The following is a 24,179-nucleotide window of genomic DNA, read 5'->3' on the forward strand; positions in this document are numbered from 1 at the left end:
TACACATGACTTGTATTCATCTTTTGTTATTGGTATATATTGAGTATTACAATTTTAGTACAGTTTTTTTTCCTTTCTTAAAATGTGTACACACTTTTTTGGCACCCTCTGTATTTCAGCATAAGATAATTCACCAAGTGCTGTCTAATTGCCTGGTATCTTTTAGTGTCATGCTTTGTTTTGGAATCTCATTTTTAATTTCCTTTTTAGTATCAATCATTCTAATGATTTCTTCTTTCTGACTTCATTGATATCTGGATAGTAGCTCAATTTCTCCCTCTTGATTTATTCTGCTTACCTGAACCATCAGAGGCAACAGTAACTTCATATTTTTATGAGTGTGAAGGACAATTCAAGTTCAGGAGGCTGGATGCTGATGGAATATGTGTGTCCAGGCAGGTGCCATATGATTTTGAGCACATCAGTGAGAGAGAAAATGAGACACACCTGTGCCCTGGCTCCAGCTCCCACACTCAGTACCAGACTTAGTCAGATGTGCTAAGGGAATGAACCAGTTACTAAAGGAAAGTTCTTCCACTGGGAAATTCGACAATTACACAGACCCCCTCGTCTACACTGCTACCTCCATGTGGTCTCTCTAGCCTGTTTTTATGCACTTTGCTTTGAGCTTGACTCTACGTAAGAAGTATTAATCCATTATATTTTAAAAACTGTAAACTTTGTAAAAACTTCTTTGTAAAAAGTAGTGTTCAATACTGACTCATTTTCCTGGCCTTTAAAAGAACAATTTTCTCTCTTATTGCTTTACTTTTAATCAGAAAAGAGAAACATCTGAGCTCAAATATGTTAACTCAAAGGCCTTTTAAAATAAATGCATTTAATAAGTTAAAAAGTTTTGATAAATCATTTTCAAACATAACTTGCATTCTTCTGAGTCCTGTTCTCTTCATTAGCTTGCAATCACTCCGAGTCAGGTCTCTTTTTAAAGGAGAATTGGTTATACCTCCAACTAGCAGAAATTAAGCATTGAAATCAGCAGCATTTCAGGATCAGGAATTTTCTAGCCACTCTATTTACTAGTAATGTCCTCCACCTCTGTCCAAATCCCTATTTAGTGACTTTTCAATAGTGTGTAAAAGTCGCAAGTAGGGAGACAAGCTGTACCGGAAAAACCACAGCCAGGTTTTGTGACTGTTTCTGAAAATGCTGAGTTAGGAATAGTAATGAAAGTCACCCAATGAAAACCAGTGGGTAATGCTTTATGAGCCATCTAGCAAAAATGGTTTTATTTGTGATACTAGTTTGGAAGGTACTGAGTAATGATTCCTCAAGGCTCAAACACATGCTGTGAACCAGAAGTTACGGTCATCACATCATACTTGTGTATTTTAATTCAGACAACAGACAGAGAAAATTCTATATTATAACAGGTACTGTTGAGCAGTTATGCTTGATTCTTTTATAAAACTTTCTCATCAAAGATAAATTGATTGGGAATCAACTAACAGTAAGGTTAACTGCTGGAATCAACTGATTTTTTTCTAAAATAAACATACTTCATACAATACCAAACATTCACAATATATTCTATTAACATGTCCATAAATAATATAATGATTGGTTGAGTATATACATTCATTAAATTTTTCATATTAGAGAATAATAAAGGAAAATAAATACGGTGAAAAGGAAAGCAAAGATATATATATACATATATATATATATATATATACACATATATATATATGTATATATATACTAATATACATACATTTCCACTAATTTGAATGAATATAGAAATCATAGAACCTTGACTTTAAATACTCTACAAATAAAATATTTTGTCTATTCTGTTTTTAAAAAAGTAAGATCAATGATTGGTACAAATTGTTTTCTATCAGAATTACATTATCTGACAATAAATGCCTTACAGCAAATAAGCTACCTCCAAAATAGTTTCAAATTTGATGTTTAATTCAAATTTTTAAATAAGAACCTTACCTGCTCTCTGTACAACAGTGTCAAAAAAATGGATAGAAAAATTGATTCTTTTAAGAAAAGTCTCCAAACTTTCCTTTGCTGAAATAACTATTAAAGAAATTGCCTATATAACAAGTAGTTAATAATCTAAATATTTTCAAAGCTTGAATAATGCAGTTAAGGACATTTTCACCAATGTATAGAAAACGTTACCCATTAAATTGGCAGTGAAACAAGTTGACTTACATTCACATCTGAGATGTGTGCTCTTTTTTATTCTAATGCTTCTTGGGTTTATGTTGTAAGTTGGCTACCTGATACAGAAACCTATAAGTAATTTAATGCAAAACATGCATTCTTAGCTAGCCCAGGCAAAGCAGTAGAGGGGAAGTCTTATGACATGCATGCACAAGACCTGTGCTCAAAAAAACACCCTCTCCATACCGGAAAGAGAATAGAAATGATGCATTCTTTTGAGAATTTTGGACTAGCCAGTGAGTGGGATGTAATGAGAAGGGTATGTTTCATAACCACAGTTTTCATTATCTTGCACTGGCCTATGAGTCAGCATGCCATGCGTTCCTCTGCTGATGATGGGAGTTACCACAGAGAGAAGCAAGAGCTCGGGAAGAGACAGGTTCGAAACTGGGACTGAGATGAAAGGGCACAAACTGGTCTATGTTCCCAAGCCCAGGCGATGCACGTCCACTGGTTTCGCTACCATACACATGTACGATGAAAATCATGAGGCAGTCAAAGGGGAAAACTTTCGGAAATAAATTCCATTAAATCAAACATGGTCAATGCAGTCATGAATTTGTGTGTGTTACAGTCTCAAACATAAACCGAGTGAATAACAGTGAAATGAAGGCTATAATTATTACCACTATAGAAGAAAAACCCGCTTCACATTTTGATGTTCAAAGAGTAATGCTATAAAAGTTTACTTAAAAAAAAGAAAAAGAATGACAGCAGGGGTGTTACCATTATGTTGTCAAAGTCTTCCAGAAGGGAGACAGCAGAGTTACAGAAGTCCTACAGAAAGGGGACAGCAAGAAAACGGCAGACAACACAGATAAGATTTTTCAGCCTAATGACAGGGGTAGTAGCCAAAATACAGATGAAATAGTTCATTTTAAAACAATGTTTCAGGGAGTCAAGACTTAGAAACCCAGGCTCCACAGAGGTTTTATTAACTAATTTATATGCCAAATGACATCACATAGGCTGGGACACTAAAATATAATACTGCAATATTCATATAATGGTTAGCACAGCCTGGGGGTTAAATGGTAGCATGAAGGAGGTAGGGGAGAGACCACACACAGATACTTCCTGTAACAAAAAGATGGCGGCGCCTCAGTGAACCAGGAGCCCAGCCTAGAGGCAGTGGGAGAACTCAGGACATTTGGGTCACAAGAAACGGACAAGACATTCAGTGAACAAGTCATTAGGTCATATATTGTTGGAGGATGTAATTAGATAGCTCTGGCCCCAGTAAAGCAAATGAATACAGAGCATCAATTTCATCACACATCCAATCAACCAAAATAGACAACAAATATTTTCAGTACCACCAATGCTTACACACGAACAGGGAATCGGAGTCAGAAAAAGGGAACTAAATGCATGGGAAAATTTCCTATTTCTCAGGTAAATAATTTCCTTGTTTAATCATTTTTATAATGGGATTTTAAGTGACGTTGTGTCTGAGCACTAAAAATTTAAGAGTTTTAGAGACAGAGATGAAGCAAAGGATTCTCAACCCTACTAGAAAAAGTACTTTAGGAAAGTACTTAGGACTAGAAATTACAGGAGGAATTTCCGCAGCAAATACTACATATCCTCACCATTTTAGGTGCAGGCACATGATTCATTGTGTCTGGACACTTGTCTTTAGATACAACCACCACCACTATCAGCGGCCCACTCTCTCACCCCTCTTCAGCAATCTGCTCCCCTCTCATAAAAATCAAGGTTTGTACACTTCTTCCAGATCACAATTTCAGCAAATAAAATGAGCACCTTCCTCATCATTCAAATAAATAGAAAAATACCAGGTAATAAGTAATAAGGAGAGTACCCACTTCCCTGGACATGGTTTCCATCCAAGGAACAAAATAAAGTGGTTTAGGACATATTTACTAGTTCAGTTGTTTTTGTTCTCTTAAGTTCATTTTTGTCACTGAGATGTTTATAAATTACACTCTCTGAGTAAATGCATTAAAGATAATTGTCAAAACCCAAGATTTGTTTCAATGAGATTATTTTGCCCATCTTTATCAAATAAGAATCAAATTATTTTGAAATTTGCTCAAATTACACAATCAGGAAAGTTATAGAAGGGAGAACTTGGATAGCTGGTATTAAGGTCTGACAATATTAGGGGTTGGTGAGGATGTGGAGAAAGGAAAACACTCATTTATAACTCACGGGACTCATCACCACTTTGGATAGCAAATTAGCATTTCCACTTCCAAGTATACACCCAAAACCCTCCATACGTATAGAAGAAATGTACAAAAATGTTTACTGGAGCATTATTCACAGTAAGCGATAATTGGAAAAAACTTAAATAGCCATCAACAGGAGGATGGATAAATATTAATATTCATAATGGAATAGCATTCAACCAGGACAAACAAATGAATAGAACTAAGTGTAACAAAGTCAATATAATTCAAAAGTCGTCAAAATACAAAAGCTGCAAAACAATACAATAATACATGTGTGCGGCTATTATATAAAGTTTAAAATCTGAAAGTAATACTATATAATGCTTATGTCAAAATGGATGCAAAAATATGTATTAAAAGTATAAAAACATTCACAAAACAGAAAAACACTAAATTCATGATAGTGATTACCTCTCTATAGGTAAGAAGGAAAATGAGAGATAAGAAGGAGATAAGAAATAATCCATATCTGCAATAGTTTATTTTTTTCAAAAAACGATCTAGAGCAAATATGGCAGAACATTTTTAATAAAGCTAGGTGGTAAGTTTATTAGTGTTGCTATATTATTTTCTATTCTTGTCTGTGTGTATAAAATACACTCCTTAGGAGTAAGAGGGAGAGAGCGAAGGAAGGAAACAGGTGTTCCAAGGGATACCACATCCGTATGGCAGGAAACAAAAAGGTTGGTTGCTCAACTTAAATGGGTTTCATCAATCCAAGAGGCATGTTTTCAGGAAGTTACAGATTCACTCTTGCCAAGGAGCTAACAGCTCTGGGAGGCTCTGACTCAGTCACTGTTCTTTCCTTAAGTTACCTCATGCCTTTGTCTGGATGCACAATGACGGCACCTGCTCCAGGGGTGATAAATTAGTGTTCTTATCAGTACCCACTAGCTGTAACTGAGCACATCATTTCTGTTCTCTGTCAGAAATCTTCCTCTTTAATGTCATGCAAATCCTTCTGATTTATTATCTGTATGTAGCCTATAACCAATTGCTTCCTTCCACATTTGTCTCCATCAATTTAAGCAAAACATATCTTTTGTCTATCTTTCTTTGGACTCTGAAAATAAACTGCCTGGCATTATTAAAAAGAAGCCTGGCATTTATTATTACAAGTAAGAACACATATAAGATTCATTATTACAAATAAGAATCATTTAAAACACAAAATGATTTTGTACATTGAAAGGGAGAAATCAGGATAAAGTTATATCATCAACCAAGGCATGAAATTAAGTCCCTTTCCTGTGTCAAAACAAAAAAACGTAAAAAGCCCCTGCTCCAGGAGATTGATATTGTGGGGGTGGAGAAGTGAGGCTTTCTGTTACAAGAAAAATACTGAGCATAAGAAAAAGGTGATTGGAAAACAACTGAAGCATCATTTTGCAGTTATCAATATTCTACATTTTGTGACAGGCTATGTGGAAGATACAAAACAGTGCTATTTTTAACACTGATATTGGAATCAGTCCCTCTAAAGTTTCTGTCACAGAATTCAGAGAGTAAAAACATACCACTAGAAAAAACCAAAACGGCTATTAGAAAAACTAAACAACATTCCTTTTTATTGGTCTCTTCTACTGGTGACCACTGAGCACCACGCTTATTAGGGATAATTAACGTAATTATGCAAATAAAGCTTTAATGTGCTTTTATTCTCTTTTAATCTAAGAAAATAAAGGTTATTTTTTATGGGATAGGGATTGTCTCCGAACTAATACAACCATAAAACAGTAATGGTAAGTATGGCTGCTAACATTTTTTGAGCACTTACTATGTGCGCCAGCCACTGATCAAAGGTTGTTAAATATATTACATAATTAATTTCACAAGAACCCTATAAAGCAAATATTGCGTTAGCTCCATTTTATAGACAAGGAGGCACAGAATGGTAACAGAATCGCTACACTGTGTCCCATTTTAATAAAGGGCATTGAGTAAGGAATGGAGAGTGATCAGTTTGACTTTCCTGGATGAAGGCTAACAAGAATAAAAACGAGTTTCCTTGCCAACACATCCTTATGCATGTCAATATGCACTAAAGCTTCAAGAAAATACACCTGCTTATGCAACAATCATCACATCAAATAATTGGATTAAAAATGCCTTACAATATTCATGCTATTCAGCACGTTTTCTCGACACTATACCAGTGTCTTAATCGCTACACTGTGTCCCTGAGGAACTATAAGATGGTCCGTAATAGATAATCCATGAGTGACTAAAGCCGATGTTCACTCTGTGCAGCAGAATCAGAGTAATTTTATAATGATACTCTGGAGTCCAAGATGCGCCATCTAAGGCTAGGTGATTCCTCCAAACATCAACTTCTCCCCGTTACACGGGAAGATAAGGCAGGCCCTGCGAGCTCTGAGACATACCCAGAATTCAGGAATTTGTGTCCTCCCTGCCCCATCGAGGTTTTCAAAACCACCACAGGAGAGGCCACTGCTGGGAGCAGCTTCTGGAAGCACTCAGAAGAACAGCTCTGGGTTCGTGAGTAACAATCAGGTTGCTAAGGATTAAGGCTGTTGTAAACGCTAGGCTTTTGGAAACAACTGCTCAAAACATGAATTCGCTCAAGCAACATCTCAGAATTTTACTCTGTGCTCAGTAGATGAAAAGATGGTATGATCAGACCCAATGCCTGATGCAAGAAAGGGTAGGGGGAGGCAGGGGGGCATCACACACTGGCCTAGGGAGCAGTCGTAGCCAAGGCTTGAACAAACCAGCCAGTCTTTAAAAGCATCTGCTAAAACACCAAGATTAATCTTAAAGGTTAAGATACATGGCAATTCTCCAACACATTTGTTACATTTAAGAAAATGGTTTCTGTCATTAGAAAATTGCTAGGATAAGGAGAAAAATGATACCTATTTCATTTTCTCTGTAAGCCAAGAATGGGAAAAAAAAGCAACAACAAAAAAACCCATTACAAGTTCTTACGTAGCTATGGAGGAATCACATTATGTGTAGGCATTTAACCTGAGACAATGTTCTTGCCAAAATTAGAATCAACAATTCTCTATCGTTTCTTATCATGAAGAATACACGTCAGTGCTTATTACAAAAACAAAGTGCACCAGAACGATATATGAAAACAGCTCATCAATATCAGTTATAGTCCATCTAATTCTGCCTTTATTCTAGATTTTTAAGAATTAGCACAAGAATTTTTTTCTGCCACAACATCATATGTCACTAGATTCACGTAATTTAATAGTTTGTACATGATCTACTAGGAGAGAGGAAAGGAGCCAACATTCCCTCAGAACCACCTCGGTGCAGGCACTCTAGAAGCTTCTCAGGTACTCTGTAGGACCGCTCTACCCTATGACTGCACCATATATGCAATTCTCTTCCTTATAAGAACACTGTTTTCCTCAGTTATCCAACACTTTCAGAAGGGTGACTGAGAAAAACATTTCTGCTTCTGAAAGCCCTTCCTTCAGAGACTCCAATGCCAGTTTCAACTGTTAAAAAAGAATATGGGGGAGGGGGGGAGGGCACTATTGTACAATCAGTATTATGAAGTTGAGCTTTTACTACTTGAAGAAGGAATTCCTGATTTCTCAAAAGAAAAAAGAAAAATCCAACATTCTGACAGAGTGAGTACAAAAGAGAGAAAGAAGGAACTGAGTTCATTCCTGTTAGTACAAGCAGTACAACGCTAGGTGGTGTAAGAGAACAGTCAGGTATTTTTGAGTGATTAGAGGAAAGTGTGGCAGTAATGGGGTCCTTCTGCTACACTTTAGGTCAGAAGCCTACCTTCTCTAGATAGGCACGGATTCTTTGATGACATGTAGATTATTCTATTTAATTCTTATACAATGTTTGTTTTAGGGGAAATTGCCTGTCATGGCTTACATGAGGAAGTGAGCCTTTAGAAGACAGGCGTGTTTACCTATGAATTGCCCGGCCAGCTTGTCCCCCATGCTAAAAACCACTTAGAGCAATTCATAACTGAATTTAGCAGTAATAGTTTGCAAGTGGACTATTAGTAAGGCAAATTATACCTTGTGATGAAAAGGTAGACATGAAAAACTAAATAAACTTATTGGAAGGCAAATTTTACTTAGGCTTAAATTACTTTAAAAGGGAGCTAAATGCATCCTAGTGGAATGATTACTCAACTTCTAGTAAATCTCAGTAAGAATTTGAAATAATGGCTTAATTATTTTTGTTCATCCCCAAGAAGAGCTAAACTCCCACTGAGGTTTTAAATGGCTCCAAACATGCAGCATATTTAAGTGAAACCAAAGCTTTTTAAATATTTTAATCAAATCGTCATCATTTCTGTGTAAGAGGCAACTTAGGCCCACCCTAACTGACACCTATGTAGGGAGTCTGAACAAAAACTAGATGTCCAAGGACAGACAAGTCTGTGGTGACTGTCGTTTGCATTCTCATGCAGTTCAACTAGTTTCTTCTTTCCTGTCCTTCTCATAATACGGATTTAAAAAGGGAAGCATGTTTAAGAATGCATTGCTAAACTACTTGCACCCCCAACCCCCCCGAATCACTCAGTGGACTGAATACAGAAGTGCCAGAAGGTATACAGTGGAGATGTGTCTAGAAAGCTACCCAAAGTACAAAGAATATATTTTTAAAAGCATTAAAATTTCTTGCTGATTTAGAAGTTTTATGGATTTTCTTAGAGCAGCATACACCTGTAGGCTGGCTACTTCCTTTGAGGATCATACGTGTCTAATTCATAGGTTTGTTGTGAGATGTAAGATAAAAAATACATTCAAAGTGCTTGGAAGTGTTTTGGCAAATAATAAATGCTATCTCTACTAGTGTTAGCTGATTATTATCATTATTATTTTCATTATCAAAATAGTGTATTTTTTAAGAAAAACTAGAAGATACAAAAAGTATAGAAACTAGAAAAAGAAGCCTCCCTTTTTTTATTTTAATGTATTTGTACAGATTCATGGGTTTCATGAGTCTATACTAAGTTTTGTGTGACTTCTACCATTATTTCGTTAAACAATTACTGTTATCTAAAAAGTTAAGTGGGGTTATGAGGCATAAAGATAGAAATAATATAAATCAAGGATTAAATTAAAGATTTCCACATACTGACTGTTATTTGTAATATATTCTTTGTCTGCTATATACCTTATTAAGTATGCACTAAAAATAGAGTCTGCAGGAAGCACTATAGGAGAAAACTTAAGAAACATCAGGGCTTCAGAGATACGACCTCAAAGTAATACATCAAATAATGATAATACATGAAAGTAGAGATAAAAGGAATACAGGACTTGGGGATAATTATAACAGGGATGAGTGCTCAGACAAGGTCACTTCCAGGATGAAAGTCCTGCTACTTCCAATTGACCAGAAAGTCATTAGATCTCCTTTTTGTGCTCAGGCATACTTTTAATGAACCTGAAATATTTCGAGTTCTTATTTGATCAATGACAACAGTAAAATGCAAGGAGAAGTTACAAACCTGTACAAGAGAGATATACCTGCCCTCACCCAAGTATGCAGGGACACACACTCAAGAAGAACATGCCACATACTCCACACTCGTCCCCAGCCAGAGGAAAATCACCACATGCAGAGGACTCCAGCGCGGGATCTGGACAAACCTGCTGGAAAGGTCGAGCCTGGGCTTGCCTGAGGAGCCGCTGGTGCTGCTGCTGCTGCAGGAGCTTCATTTGTATGAGGTGCTGCTGAGACGTGATGGCATGAAGGGCAGGTGGCTGCATGATGGCACCGGAGCGCCGCTGCAGCATGTTGGAAAGAGCCTGTTTGGTATTGGTGGGGACAAAGGAGCCTGTGGGGTCCAGCCTGGAGCCACCTGCAAAAGTAACCAGAAGGAAAGGCTTGCTTTCTATACGTTGATGCAACAGGTCGCCCTTATTTTATCAAAACGCAGAAACCTGACCTTCTAAGCCTCACTTGATGAAGCAAAATGGAAAATAAGGCACTGCCCCACCCCTACACAGATACCAGAGATCTGTTAAAAATTGAGTAATTTCTAACTGAAAACAACAGAACAAGATACACAAATGAAGAAAGAGAAACTCATAGACATAGACAATAGTTTAGGGGTTACCTGAGGGTAAGGGGGAGGGGTCTCTAGAAAAGGGTAAACAGGGTCTAATATATGGTGATGGAAAGAGAACTCACTCTGGGTGGTGAACACACAATGTGAGATACAGATAATGTAATACAGAATTGTACACCTGAAATCTATGTAACTTTACTAACAATTGTCATGACAATAAACTTAAATTTTAAAAAAATTGCTTAACTTCTAAAGGACGGGGAGGATGATGGAAGAGTGGAGTATAATATCTGAATGACTTCATGGAGGTCCCACTTGAACGGATAAAGCAAAATGCCCGAAACAGAGTCGGCGGCATAATTTCGGAATCATGTGGGTTTTAAGCTACGGAAGGCCCTCAGAAACTTATTATTTGCATAAAATGTACTGCCTTTGTAGTGTTCTAAGCCAGGCACAGAAACCCTTTTGTAATTTTAAACAAATTTGAAGCTCGTGCTATTTAAGCTTCTTTACCATGGCAAAATGAAAACGCCTGTTTTGTAGTAGAGAGGCATTAAAAGACTTTAAAAACCTGAAATGTTTGGACACTTCAAATACTTCGATTCTAAAGACAAAACACATCTTTTCTGAAGGCTAGAAATAAAATAAACAAGAAATGTTGATTATAGTGATGCTTATGAAACCAGTGGAAACCCTTAACATCTTTGCATTTATAAATTGTCAAATGCCTTTAAGAGATTGGAAAAAAAAATTTCAACATTTGCTGCCTTCAAAGTAGGTGCCAATTCTTCATTCACCAGATAGTTTATATTCTTTAATGTATGTGAACAAGAAAACTTCTATATAAATACCTCACAAAAGATGTTTTATCTTTTTTTAAAGCAAGTTGTAAAATGGGAAGAAATATTTTAAAACTGTTCACTCGAAAAACCCATATTCTCTTAAAGACTCAGTACCACAATCAGCAATGTGATTCATGAGATTAATTCGGTGGCATCTGAAGAACATTTGGGAACAAAATGGGAAGTTTATTTGAGTAACATATGGCAAGGTAACTTTTGTTGAAACAAGAATGGGAACTATACTAATACATAAAAATTTAATTGATTAATTTTATAGATAAAGGACATTCTTTTTAAAGATTCGACTATGGTCTACATTCTTTTAATCTTTCTAACTTTCCTATAATCTTATACTTCTAAATCAACTAAAACATAAAATATAATATGGCTGAAGCCCTCTGTATATTCCAACCTAATTACTTTCCTCCTCTTCTCCCATCAAATACTATTCTGAATTTGGTGTTTATTATTTCCATACATTTCCTTATAAATTTACCATACTGGTGTGTACACATGAGAAACAGAGAGAGACTGGTAAAGATGTGTGTGTGTGTGTGTGTGTGTGTAGGGATACTGTTTGGCATTTTAACTATATATAAATGGAAACATATTGTACATACTCTTCCTCAACTTCATAGAATTTATGTTTTTATGAAAATCTATTATTTCACACACACATACAAAATTCCCATAAATAATTGTTTTCTTCACATTTGTTTCTCACATGTCATCACACCTAAGACTTACCTAATACACAAGTTCCCCACCTTACAAATACCTTTTGGTTCCTCAATGTACAAATACATTCTAGGGGCAGAGGGTATGTGCCTTTGTAAATTACTTAGCCTTCAATTCTCAGATAGTCCTTGTGTTTCACTTCAATATCTACAAAGTTTCAAATGCTAAAAAGTTCACACGGACCTTGCAATGGAAAAGAGCAAGTCAAAAAGAGGATTGTCATGTATGATTTTCCACATTTGTCATTAAGTCTAGTTTGTTCTTTGTAGTCTACATTTATTTACTCAACAGTCTATTTTAAAGAGCCTACAAAAGTCAGATGTTGCTGTAAGTTCTGGGACTACTGTAGTGAACAAAACAAAACAAAAAAACACCTGCCCTCACAGAGCTTACATTCTGGGGCAGGCAGGTAGGTAAATCAATAGTACATAAAAGCAAGTGTTGATGCTGTGGAGAACAAAGAAGGGAGGGTAACAGAGTGCAGGGGAGGGGTGGGCTTACAATTTACAACAGGGTGGTCAGTGCAGACTCACTGAGAAGGTGGTGTGTGAGCAAACCCAAAGGAGGAGGGCAGTGAGCCACGCAGATGTCTGAGGGAGAGCATTCCAGGCCCTGGGACCAGCGAGTGCCAAGCCCTGAGGTGGGAATCTATTCAGGTCATTTACTGAGTATGTGGTGTCAGGCATCTTCTAGGGTTATAGTTTTTCAAACTTACTTTAAATTATGCACATACACACACACACACACACACACACACACACACACGTATGTGTAACATAAACCTTATTTCATTCTTCAAAAAACAACAGGCATTTTATCCATTTTGTTTACTGCAAACCTTAACTCCCCAAACTGGGTCTGGCTCATCATGAAATTCCATACATTTTGTTGAGTGAATAATTGAATCACATACCCTACGGTATGTATCAGCATATACATTGTACCGGTGATCAAGCTGAGGCACAGAGAAATGAAGACCTGGCCAAGCTTATACAGCAGGAGAGTGGCAGAGCCACACCTGAACCTAAACTCTAACTCCCAGGCCAGCTCTATAAACTTCCATTTACAGGACAAAATATGGCTTCTCCCCTGCTCTAAGCCAAGAATCAAATATTTCCCTCTATATACTTCAAAATGTCATACTCAACTTACGATGAAAGAAAAATAATCACACTGCCACAGAATACAATAAGACAAATATTATATATTATAAGGGCACATCCTAACAAAATGCAGACTGAGATTTCAAAGTAACCTATTTTGCTAAAACAGACATTCTTTTAGAAAGAAAATTAGATCCTTTTCTAACTAAAAGACTTTTTTTTTTATTTAGAAAATGTTCATTCTAGATATAAAATCTACCTTAGCTTGAATCAAAGCAACACTAAAATTGGGAACATTTGGAACATTTCCTCTGGATGTGGTAGTTTCCCTTGTTGACACCCAAATCTACTTGCTGAACCAAATTTCTGAAATCGTTCATGGTATAAATTTAAAATTCATAACATAAGAAAATACTAAAGGACACTGTGCAAGATTGCCTAATCTTTTAAAATGCTGGTAAGAACTATATTTGATAAAAATGTAATGGCACAAATTTCACAATGTAAAACTTTGATCAACTTCAGATCTTACAGCTCAGATTTTCATCTGGGGCTACTTTCTTCCCAGCACTGGATGAAAATTCCAAAGTCAGCACATAAACTCCTAACTGAAACCTTATTTTAGAAGAAGAAAGAATAGGCTGAATGGAGAGAATTACAGAAATGTCAGCTGAGCGCTTTGCTCTTGTAACTTCCAAGTTGGGTGGAGGTTTCAGAATAAAAGCAAGGGAACCCCAGTCACAGAGGACAAACCCAAGCCATTTCTCATCTTGGGGGGACACGACTGTGCTGTCTTCACATACCGGGAGTAAGAGATTGGTTCTGAAGGAAGAAGCCAGGCTGCTGGGGCTGAGCCATGAGGTTGTAGCCCCACAAGGCGGACTGTGGATGGTGCATCATCTGGGAGGAAATGGGTGAGTAATTAGGAGGCACTCGGTATATGCTGCTCTGCGGGTACTCCTTCAACATAAAGTTAAAAGAAAAGAAAAAAGTTACTTAACTCCACACATCACATTGGTAATTAATGCAAATTCTTCCTATCGTGTTATTTGAGATAGGCCCTATCCCAGCAAATAAGGCTATTATTATAAAGGAGAAGATGGAAAGCAAGAGTCTCAATATATTGTCTGCAAAACACTCATTTAAGTTAAGATTTTTCCTTGACTTAAAAAGTACTTGGGTACAGTGAGGGGAGATGGAAAAAAATCATTTCTGAATTCTGTTCTTAAAATACTAAAAGTACATTTAAAATGCCAGTATTGGCCACCACCTACAGCTGAAAGAGCATATTCAGTTGCTAAGTCTCCCAATCATTTCATCTTACAAGGCCTTCCTGATACCTTGGGTCTAGATGAGAATCATACCAGAAAGGCCCACAATACTTCAAACTAGTCCCCGGATACACAGTATCTTATTTCCAATTTTCAAGACAGCACTCTGTAGCAGTAGATGCCAGCCCTACCTTGCAAACACCCATCCTATCCCAAACTGTCCCATCCTGATATGTCCCGTCCTCCCTGTCCCCCGTGCCCCCACGTCTCCTGCCCAGAGCTGCTTCTTCCCTATAGCTGCTGCAAAGTCTCTGAGGATCACAACTGAAATATCTCAATTCCCCCATCATCCCTCCTTCTCTAGTCTCGTCCTAAGAGTTGAAGGAAAAAGAAAATCTCAGAAAAATAAAACCTGCACTATATCCCACTGGGCAGAGGCAGCCTCAGGAGTAGAATGGGAGAAGACATGACCAGGACTCACTGGGGAATGAGATGGTGAGTGTTAGGTCTTTTGCATCTGAAAAGAACAGAAATCTGTCCATTCAGATAGACAGGTTAGGAGGCTCAGATTTCGGGGAGTGGCAGTCTGAACCTTATTAAGCACCCCTTTCGTGACAAAGGAATATACGGAAAGAGGGTGCTGACATTCAAGTGACATCCAAAAGTGACAGCAGTCATTTCTAGACTATCAATCACCAAACTATCAGCTAGATAAAGACATGTTTTGGTTTTGACATAGGTGAACAAAAAATAATTAGTCATGATGTCTGAACACTAAATTGTGAATACTTTTTTTCTACTGCACAAGAAAAACCTTAAATTTCATAGAAAAATGTCTCAAATTCTCTCTCAAGTATTTTCCAGGTGAAGTTAAACGGACAGCTATTTTACACATTAATTCTATAAGTTCTGGAAAATCATTTCTAAATTACCATATCATAGATTTCTGTTGTTTTCAAGAAAATGTTGCTAGTCTGAAAGCATGGTAAAGAACTAGGATGTACAAGAGAGTGAGACGGAATCGTAAAATACAGAGTCTCAGAAACATCCTATTTTATATACTAGATGAAGCTCTATCGAGGGAAAAGCAAATAGTGTTTTTATGTTTACTTAGTATAGACATCAACTCCCAAAATACAATAAATATTTTAGGCATGGCTTATAATAAAAATATGTAAAAGGATGAGATTTTATAGGTCTGAAAAGTTCACGTTTACAAATTTGAGAAATTATGAGACCCTGAAATGTTAAATAAATAGTATTCACAAAGGAAGCCTAAAATTAAACGATTATGAAAAATAGGGAAGGAAAAATTAAAAGCTATAACCCTGTTGTTTGGGACAAGTCACGGTCTGTGTCATTTTGTTAATTATGACAGGGCCTCATTAGGATAACTGTTACAAAAAGGCTTCTGTTTTAAGCAGAATTTCTAGGGATATAATTTGGAAGCTAGTAAATCTACTAGATGCTAATGGAGCCGAGGATATCTCTACTTCCCGTACTCACATCGACTCTTGAGTTTGATTTTGTCTTGCGCTTCCTTCCCTTTGTTTTCTTCTCTTCATCTGTTGTGGTTTTTCCCTGATCTGACAGCTCAGCTGATTTCCTCTCTGGTTCCTGAGAGACAGGAGATGTGGGCTCTTCCTCTTCCTCCTCGGGAGGCAGGGGCAGGGGCTCGAGGTAGTAACTTCGGGGCTTGGGCATGGGGTGCGTGTGATACAAAAGGAGGTGATGCTGCTCCTCATACTTGATCACCTTCCGGTCCATTCGGACTGTCCCAAACCAGGCCCAGGACAGAGGAGCTGGGTTCTTCTGACCCTCAAACAAATCCCACGGGGACACCTTCTGCTTTGTAGAGACCTGGAGACCCTATGGTGAAATAACACTCTATGACCACATGTTCAGATCTTTTCCTGAATAGAGGCTGAGCTTGCTTAGGACATGGATTCAGGGAACATTTTGGCTGGTGGGGGCCTTAGGGAGAAGCTTCGCATACAGCCGACAGGCTAACTACTTAGTCAGGGGTCACACAGTTAGTCCACTAGGGAGCTGTGGCTAGATCCACATCTTAAAGCTCCGTTCTACGGTTCTTTATGCCACATGTGGCTCTGTTCAAGCTGTAACACCAGATAGCCCAGTATATTTTACTTTAAAATGGCATTTTTTCACTTCGCTTTTTTTTTTTTTTTTTTTTTTAGCAAGAAAATTTCTAAGAAGGACGGCAAAGTTGATCTTACTGTACTAAATTACAATCAGTTATAAGCCTTTGGAATCTACTTATTGTTTTTAGGATGAAACAAAACTTAACAGTCAAGTTACATTCAGCCTCCAATTGGGCTCAAATGAACTTCAATCCAAACATGAATGGACTTGATTCAATACGGGCACTTTCCATGTACTTATTAAGCCAGTCTCTGAATAATTCAAAATTAACTTGTACCAACAAAATTAACTTGTACCAACTTCATTTGTATGAAGTCCTTCAATTCAAACTTGAAGAGAAAAATGTTACTGTTTCTGAAGATCAGAGTTTCTTACTTTTAATATTCATCGGTGATGTCTCTTGGTACTTTCCTTGGCATATCAATTTGAAAATACTTTTCTTCAAAATGACCCTGAAAATAACTACTCACATCCATAAGATGTGGGTGCTCCCGTTCTTACCTACCCATACTCTTCCAAAGGTGGTTTTGGCCAAAACTGAGGCTCAGTTATCATCCACATATGTGGCTGGATATCAACCACATATCCAAATGGTTTCTAAATGTCTAACCACTAGAGAGCCCACTGGTGCTTGCAAACTCTACTTGCCCATGATTTTAGTTGTTTCTCTCTCCACAGCCGCACTGGTATGTATAAATACTCAATGTGAATTACTGTAGCATTGCATTTCTCCTGTCAGCCACATTTTTTCATACCTTTGCATAAACTTCCCTTGAATGTATCACACTTTTCTCTATCTCCCAGGTAACTCTCTATCTTTCAAAATGATTTAAGCGCCAGTTTTCCTGGGCATCCTGCTCTAACCCCCTTCCTCCCATGTGAATGTGATGGCTCCTTCTCAGGGTCCCCCTACACTCTGTAACATGACACACACATCTCAGCACATTGTAATTGCCTATCTACTACTTGAGGGTCGGAGCTCTGTCTTTTGTCTCTGAGATTTTGTAAATTTCTGGCGGTTCATGTTTCTTGGAAGAATAACGGACTGCTCTTCCCATATTACAGAAAACCTTGTTTAATATCTATATGAATCAAGTGTTCATTCGATATTGTTTAATTGGTAAGAAAATAAAGTACCATCACTTTAAATATTTATCACTCAAAATAGTTAACTACATGAGGACATTTATCAGTAAAAATGTTCTTATCTAAACATATTCTGTTTCCAATTCTGAAGTAAAATCAGATCTGGACTTTGCTAGCCTATTTTTTTTTTTTTTTTTACACCAAGGTTTTTCCTTAGCTTCTGTTGGTGAGCTTCAGAAATTCACTTACATTCAAATACAGTTTTAAATGAAGATCTTCAAAGATTTGATTTATTTATATGATAATGCCAATGACCATTGCAGTTAAATGATAAGAATAGGCTTTTAAAAATCAGGAAACTGTAAAATTAAGCTGTTTTATGTCCTTTATAAGAAGGTAAGAAAATATATTTTCTTTTTGTAAGTTTATGTATTTATATAATAAAGAAGAAATACACATTTACTCTTGCCTGTTTTTTATCTATAGAGTCGAATCCAGCAATTTTGTTTCCCTTTGTGTCAATCAAGGAACCCATAGGTTCACAAGTGATGACATCACATGTCTGTTTTGGCAAAGGTAGTAACTGTCGAACTTTGTCAATACTTTCTGACCGCTTGTCTCCTAGCTCTTTCTAAAAAAAAAAAGAAGAAGAGAGAAGTGGAACAGAAATTACAATGAAGGCAAAAGTTACTCAAGTTACTCAGAGGGAAGTTTCCTTATGAAATATTTCCTTTTTTATAGATGGAATGTTCTTTAACCTTGAACATAATTTGTGGTACAGCTCTCAATTAGAGGGGTGAGTATGTTTCATTTCTTCATTTTAGATAGAAAATAGAACACATACAAAGGCAGGCTTGTTACACAACAACCATCCCAGTGCTGAAATGACAAAAATCCAGGGCTGTAATTGGAATCAGAAGGCAGGAGCTGCAGCATGAACACGTTCTCAAATCCAGGGTCAGACCATAAGGTAACCACCAGTTATTTTATTGTAAGCTCACCAGATATATTGATTTTTTTGTAGGCCATTTAATTACAGTTTATTTCAAAGATTGTGTTAGTGGTTAGTCAAATGAATTGGATTTAGAAATATCAATGCAAGTAGTTATTTTTCAGCTGTCTGTGGCAGTCCAAGCATAGATTTTTCCTAAATCTAATGCTGCCATTTTGGTTAGATATTTGAGAATGGATTTCTGAAGTTCCTTAAAAAATTAAAATGTTTTATGAATATAAATTTTTTTGAAAGAAAAATCTTCAAGCTATATGCTTAGACTTTTGGGTACTGGGAAGCTAAGGTAAAGCAAATAGCAAAATAATCACATTACATTAACTAGGATGCAATAAGTAATGTTTAATTTAATGATTAGTAAATTAAGATAGAGAATGTACTAAATAACATATCTGTAAACAATTTGAGCTCATGTAAGTGTACAAGCAGGTCACAAACTTACTTTCAGTTTCTTCACTAAATTCATGTATGCGCGTTTATTTTCTTCAGAACCCCCTGGAGATGCGTTTGATAGGTCAGAGGCTAGTGTTCCATTGATTAAAACACCCAGCATGTCAAGAACTGTTGTGAATAGTTCACTAAGAGGGGACAGAAAATAACTATTTTTACCTTACAGTAAAAACAAGACATTCTGAAATAACTGAGCCTTTTTACTTCAGGTACCTAAGTAAATAGGTACTAAGTTAAGCCTTTTTACTACTCAATGGTACCTAAGAAAACAAGATGCGGCAGATGGGCAGTCGGGGTTTCCGAGCCCCTGCCTCGCATGCAGGGGACGCAAGGTGACACGATGAGGACATACTTGTTAGTGTGCATGTCAACGGTCCCGGAAGTAATGATCTGAAGGAGGAGGAGGGCCCAGTCTGTTGTCCACTGGGTGCTCCGCTGCACGGTGTCAAACATGCCTCCCACCTAGCACAGGGGAAACACAATCAAAGAGCTGCAGCGTGTTAAAGAGAAAACACCACTCCCATCACTTTCCGTAGCCAAGTTTTCATTAGTTTAAAAAATGCTTTAAAAAGAGGCGCGGGGGAGGGGGGTACTCAAGTATGGGCACATCGTCAATATGAATGACAGCTGACCCTTGACAGTTGACCCTTGAAACCATTGGGGGTGGGGGTTAGGGGCAATGACCTTTTTCTTAGTCGAAAATCTGCATACAACTACTTTTATGTAACAGTATAATTAACAGTGTGTTGCTCCTAAACTTTCATGATACCCAGTTTTATGATATAATATTAGTTGAATTAAATCCAAATAGGTAAAAGCCACATAAACTGATTCTCTACCACTTTATGTTGTCAATTACTATTGAGTCTAAGCCTGTTGTTATAATAACACTTGGATACATCCAGTAACACAGAAGTAATGATAAGCAGGAGGCTGGGCCCCCAGGTCTACTCATCCATGTGTGGGAATTAAGTTAGAAACAACTGCCAAATATCCGGCAAGCCTTCCATCAGAGTAGCCTTCATCTGGTCCTGTCCAGTGGGAATCAAAAAAGGGAAAATTCAATGTGTGAGGAATTTTAATGTCTATAACATCCCCATGTAGGATTTGCTTTTATGATCAATTTGATGCAAAGTTTGATAAAATGATTTAAGTGTCACTTTAATATGGTTTTAAAATAAGTATAGTAAAGGCTAACACTCTTCTCAAAATAACAGACCTACTCTTAGCTCACAGCAAAAAGGAGAGATTCCCTGGGGGGTGGGGAGTTGCCAAAGGCAGATCAATGCCTAAAATACCTTCTGCTCTTCTGCTGTCTAGAAGTTATTTAGACCAGACAGGAAGGACGGCAGCCAGAAATACAGAAGGTTAGAGAGACAGGGAAGTAGTTACAGACAGCAAATGGCAGAAAGCCTCACCTTGTTTGTTTGCTTTATTAAATTAGTTTTGGTTGTATAAAACAGTATAATAGTTAGACATTTACACCCCTCACAAAGTGATAGCCCCTTCCCCCAATCTACTACCCCTCTGACAGCGTATACAGCTGTTACAGTTCCACTGACTCTGTTCCCTATGCTGCACTCCACATCCTGTGACTATATATGTTTGACATTATTATTCAGCTTCAGCATTAGATGTGCAGTGCAATGGTCAGGCATCTACACTGTCCATGGAGTGGACTCCCTAATAAGACAAGTATCCATCGGACACCCTACAGAATCTTTACATTATTGATTATATTCCCCAAACTGTCTTTCGTATCCCTGTGGCAATCTTGTGATTACCAATTTGTGCTTTCTAATCCTATCCCCCTCTCCCTCATCCCTACCCCCCTCCCATCTAGCAACCCTCAGTTTTTCCTCTATATCCCTGAGACTATTTCTGTTTAGTTTGCCCATTTATTCAGTTCTTTAGATTCCACATATAAGTGAGATCATATGGTATTTGTCTTTCTCTGTCTGACTTATTTCACTTAGCATAATGTTCTCTAGCTCCATCCATATCGTTGCAAATGGTAAGATTTCATTCTTCTTTATGGCCGATTAATATTCCATTGTATAAATGTACCATAGTTTCTTAATCCGGTCGTCTACTGATGGGCATTTCGGTTGTTTTCATGTCTTGGCTATTGTGAATAGTGCTGCAATAAACATAGGGATGCATATGTTTTTTTGAATTAGCATTTTGGATTTCTCTGGATACCTAGGAGTGGAATTGCTGGGTTCATTTCCAGTTTTTTGAGATACTTCCATACTGATTTCCATAGTGGCTGCTCCAATCTACAGTCCCACCAACAGTGCACGAGGGTTCCTTTTTCTCCACGTCCTTGCCAGCACTTGTTGTTTGTTGATTTATGATAGACATTCTGACAGGTGTGAGGTGGTATCTCATTGTGGTTTTTATTTGCATTTCTCTAATGGTTAGTTAGGTTGAGCATTTTTTCACGTCTATTGGCCATCTGTATGTCCTCTTTAGAGCAATGTCTCTTCATGTCGTCTGCCCATTTTTTCAATTGGGTTGTTTGGATTTTTTTGGTGTTGAGTTGAATGAGTTTTTTATAAATTTTGGATATTAACCCTTTATCAGATGTATCATTGAAAAATATCTTCTCCCATTCAGTAGGATGCTTTTTTGTTTTGTTGATGGTTTCCTTCACTGTGAATAAAACTTTTTAGTTTGATGTAATCCCATATGTTTATTTTTCCTGTTACTTCTCTTGCCCAAGGGGATATATCAGTAAAATTATTACTAAGAGTAACATCTGCAAATTTACATCCTATATTTTCTTCTAAGAATTTTACGGTTTCAGGTCTCTAATCCATTTTATTCTTATACATGGCATAAAGAAGTGGTCCAGCTTCATATTTTTGCATGTGTCTGTCCAGATTTCCTGGCACCATTTATTGAATACACTGTCCTTACGCCAGTGTAAATTCTGGCTTCCATTGTTATAGATTAAATGACTATATGGGTATGGATTTATTTCTGTGCTCTCTATTCTCTTCCATTGATCTATGTGTCTGTTTTTATGCCAGTACCATGCTGTTTTGATTACTTTGGTCTTGTAGTATAATTTGATGTCGGGTAGCATGATACCTTCCACTTGGTTCTTAAGAAAGCCTCACCTTGTAATGAAGACTGTGATGAAGACCATAGAAGGGGGAAAGCTGGAGTTATTTTCATATTTAGATAAGTTTAACAGAGGGAAAATACTAGAAATGTCTCTTACCAAATTTAGGCGGAGTTGCAGTGCTTCATGCATCATCTGCCGTGCTTTTGTATCATCTTGGTATCGTTCTTCTCTCCAGTTACTTAAGATCTAAATCAGAAAACAAATGAAAAAAACAAAAAACAAAAAAACACCAAAATCTTCTTTCCCATGTTAAAATGGAATTTTTTCATACTTAAAGTTAAATTGAGTTTTTTACCAACAGTCAAGAATAACTTCTTAGTTTAGCAAATTAATAAACATAGCTGTCCTCCCCTGCCACCAGGCAGACAGAAAGCTGGCTGTTTCTTTGTTTGTTGCCTTTCTAGGTGGGAGAAGAAAAATCTTACCTAATTACTTATCCTGTGACTAAGTCTTAGAAAATGCTTTAGAGGACCATCAAGTTTAACATTAACAAAAATAAAGATTATTTTAAAGAGACAGTTGACTCTTGAACAACATGGGCTTGAACTGTGCAAGTTCACTTACGTGTGGAGTTTTTCAACAAATATATGGTCGGTCTTCTGTAAACCTGAGTTTTGCATCTGTGGATTCAAGCAACTGCGGATCAAAACTGGTATTCTTGATCGAGGCTGGAAATTTGCGGATTGTGGAGGGACGACTGTCATGCATTGTTCTACCCTATTTTATATGAGGGGCTTGAGCATCCGCAGATTGCAAATTTCTGAGGGGTGTCCTGGGATCAACGACCCACGGCTACCAGGAGACGACTAAAGTTTTGGGAGGTCAAAAGTTACATGCAGAATTATATTGCACAGGGGTTGGTGAACCTAAACCCCATGTGGTTCAAGGGCTTAGTCTTATAAAGATAAGTAGTGGATAGACAGAAGTACATTTTAAATCAGGCCTGCGCTATATATTTCTAGGGACAATGCTCTGATCCTTGGCAAATGGGTAATTTTGGTGCTCTATTGGAGTGGTAGCTTGCTGTCTTATAGACTTGTCTTCCTTGATAATGCACACATTATTGATGTTGAAAAGTACAACATCATGGACACCAATCAAGTGGCACATAAATTTACGAAGTGAATGCTTCCTCACTGATTCAGACCGATGTTGAGAAAGGGGAGATTTTCTTAGGAAAGGCAAACCACAAATGGGCAACACCCCAGAATCCGATGACATGAGCAAAAAAAAACCCAAAAAACCACCACCACCAAAAAAATCTCCTACTGCCACGATCTGAAATATGGTGGTAACTATTAAGAATCCTCCTAAATAGGTTGAAATGAGTCACATGCAGAAGTCACCCAGCCCCAACAGATAACCTGTAAGTATATTGCATGGCAAGAGGAGGGCACATCCCACAGCTCATCAAAGATGTGGCCCTCTGTCAAGACTGACTTAAGGGTGCAAGGCAGTTAACAAAACACACAAGCTGTCACATTCAAATAGCAGGACAAACACGAAGTGTAACAAGTGGTATGAACTGGGTAAGGGGATAGAGAATGAGCGCAGTCATATTTTCAGAGAGTGATCAGGGAGGCCCTCCCTGAGGAGGTGACATCTCAGCAGAGACCTGATAAAGTGAGGAAGACGGCACGCTAATACCCAGGAAGAAAGCCTTTCAGATGAAGGAAAGAAAAGATTCAAAGGCACTGCACTGATAATTTGGTTGGCAAGTTCAATGAACAGCAACATGGCCACTGTGAAAATAGTGAAGTAAACTGGGCCATGACTGGTGGGAAGAACAGTAGAAGCGGCATCCAGTGCCAAATCACGTAGGGCCTTGTAAGCCCAGACCCTGAATGTTTATTCTCGGTGCAATAAGAATTATTGGAGCATTTTGGGCATCAGAGAAACATGGGATTTACATTCAAAAAGGAGCATTCTGGTTGCTCTGTAAGAACAGATTTCTCATAT

The 24,179-nt window shown here is 37.5% G+C and overlaps 2 protein-coding genes across 19 annotated transcripts in view; one reads left to right on the forward strand and one right to left on the reverse strand.

Annotated features, from left to right (window-relative positions):
• Window positions 1-24,179, reverse strand: part of MED12L (mediator complex subunit 12L) — a 313,410-nt gene that overhangs the window by 24,891 nt on the left and 264,340 nt on the right. For 7 of the 14 annotated variants that reach the window (XM_074333588.1, XM_074333592.1, XM_074333601.1 and 4 more), the window contains 8 exons: window positions 22,317-22,406; window positions 19,440-19,549; window positions 19,080-19,215; window positions 18,092-18,259; window positions 15,886-16,248; window positions 13,912-14,068; window positions 10,004-10,215; window positions 2,926-2,976 (listed from right to left, as the gene is read on the reverse strand). In XM_074333588.1, the coding sequence (XP_074189689.1) occupies window positions 2,926-2,976; window positions 10,004-10,215; window positions 13,912-14,068; window positions 15,886-16,248; window positions 18,092-18,259; window positions 19,080-19,215; window positions 19,440-19,549; window positions 22,317-22,406 (1,287 nt within the window). The remainder of the gene's footprint in view (window positions 1-2,925; window positions 2,977-10,003; window positions 10,216-13,911; window positions 14,069-15,885; window positions 16,249-18,091; window positions 18,260-19,079; window positions 19,216-19,439; window positions 19,550-22,316; window positions 22,407-24,179) is intronic. The other 7 variants (XM_019748866.2, XM_074333611.1, XM_019748860.2 and 4 more) reach the window with 4 other exon arrangements.
• Window positions 18,472-24,179, forward strand: part of P2RY12 (purinergic receptor P2Y12) — a 48,966-nt gene continuing 43,258 nt past the window's right edge. For 3 of the 5 annotated variants that reach the window (XM_019748871.2, XM_019748875.2, XM_019748874.2), the window contains exon 1: window positions 18,472-18,598. The gene's annotated coding sequence lies outside the window, so the exon portion shown is untranslated. The remainder of the gene's footprint in view (window positions 18,599-24,179) is intronic. The other 2 variants (XM_074333660.1, XM_074333668.1) reach the window with 2 other exon arrangements.

This window comes from Rhinolophus sinicus, linkage group LG01 (genome assembly GCF_036562045.2).
Source record: "Rhinolophus sinicus isolate RSC01 linkage group LG01, ASM3656204v1, whole genome shotgun sequence".
Classification (NCBI taxonomy): Eukaryota; Metazoa; Chordata; class Mammalia; order Chiroptera; family Rhinolophidae; genus Rhinolophus; species Rhinolophus sinicus.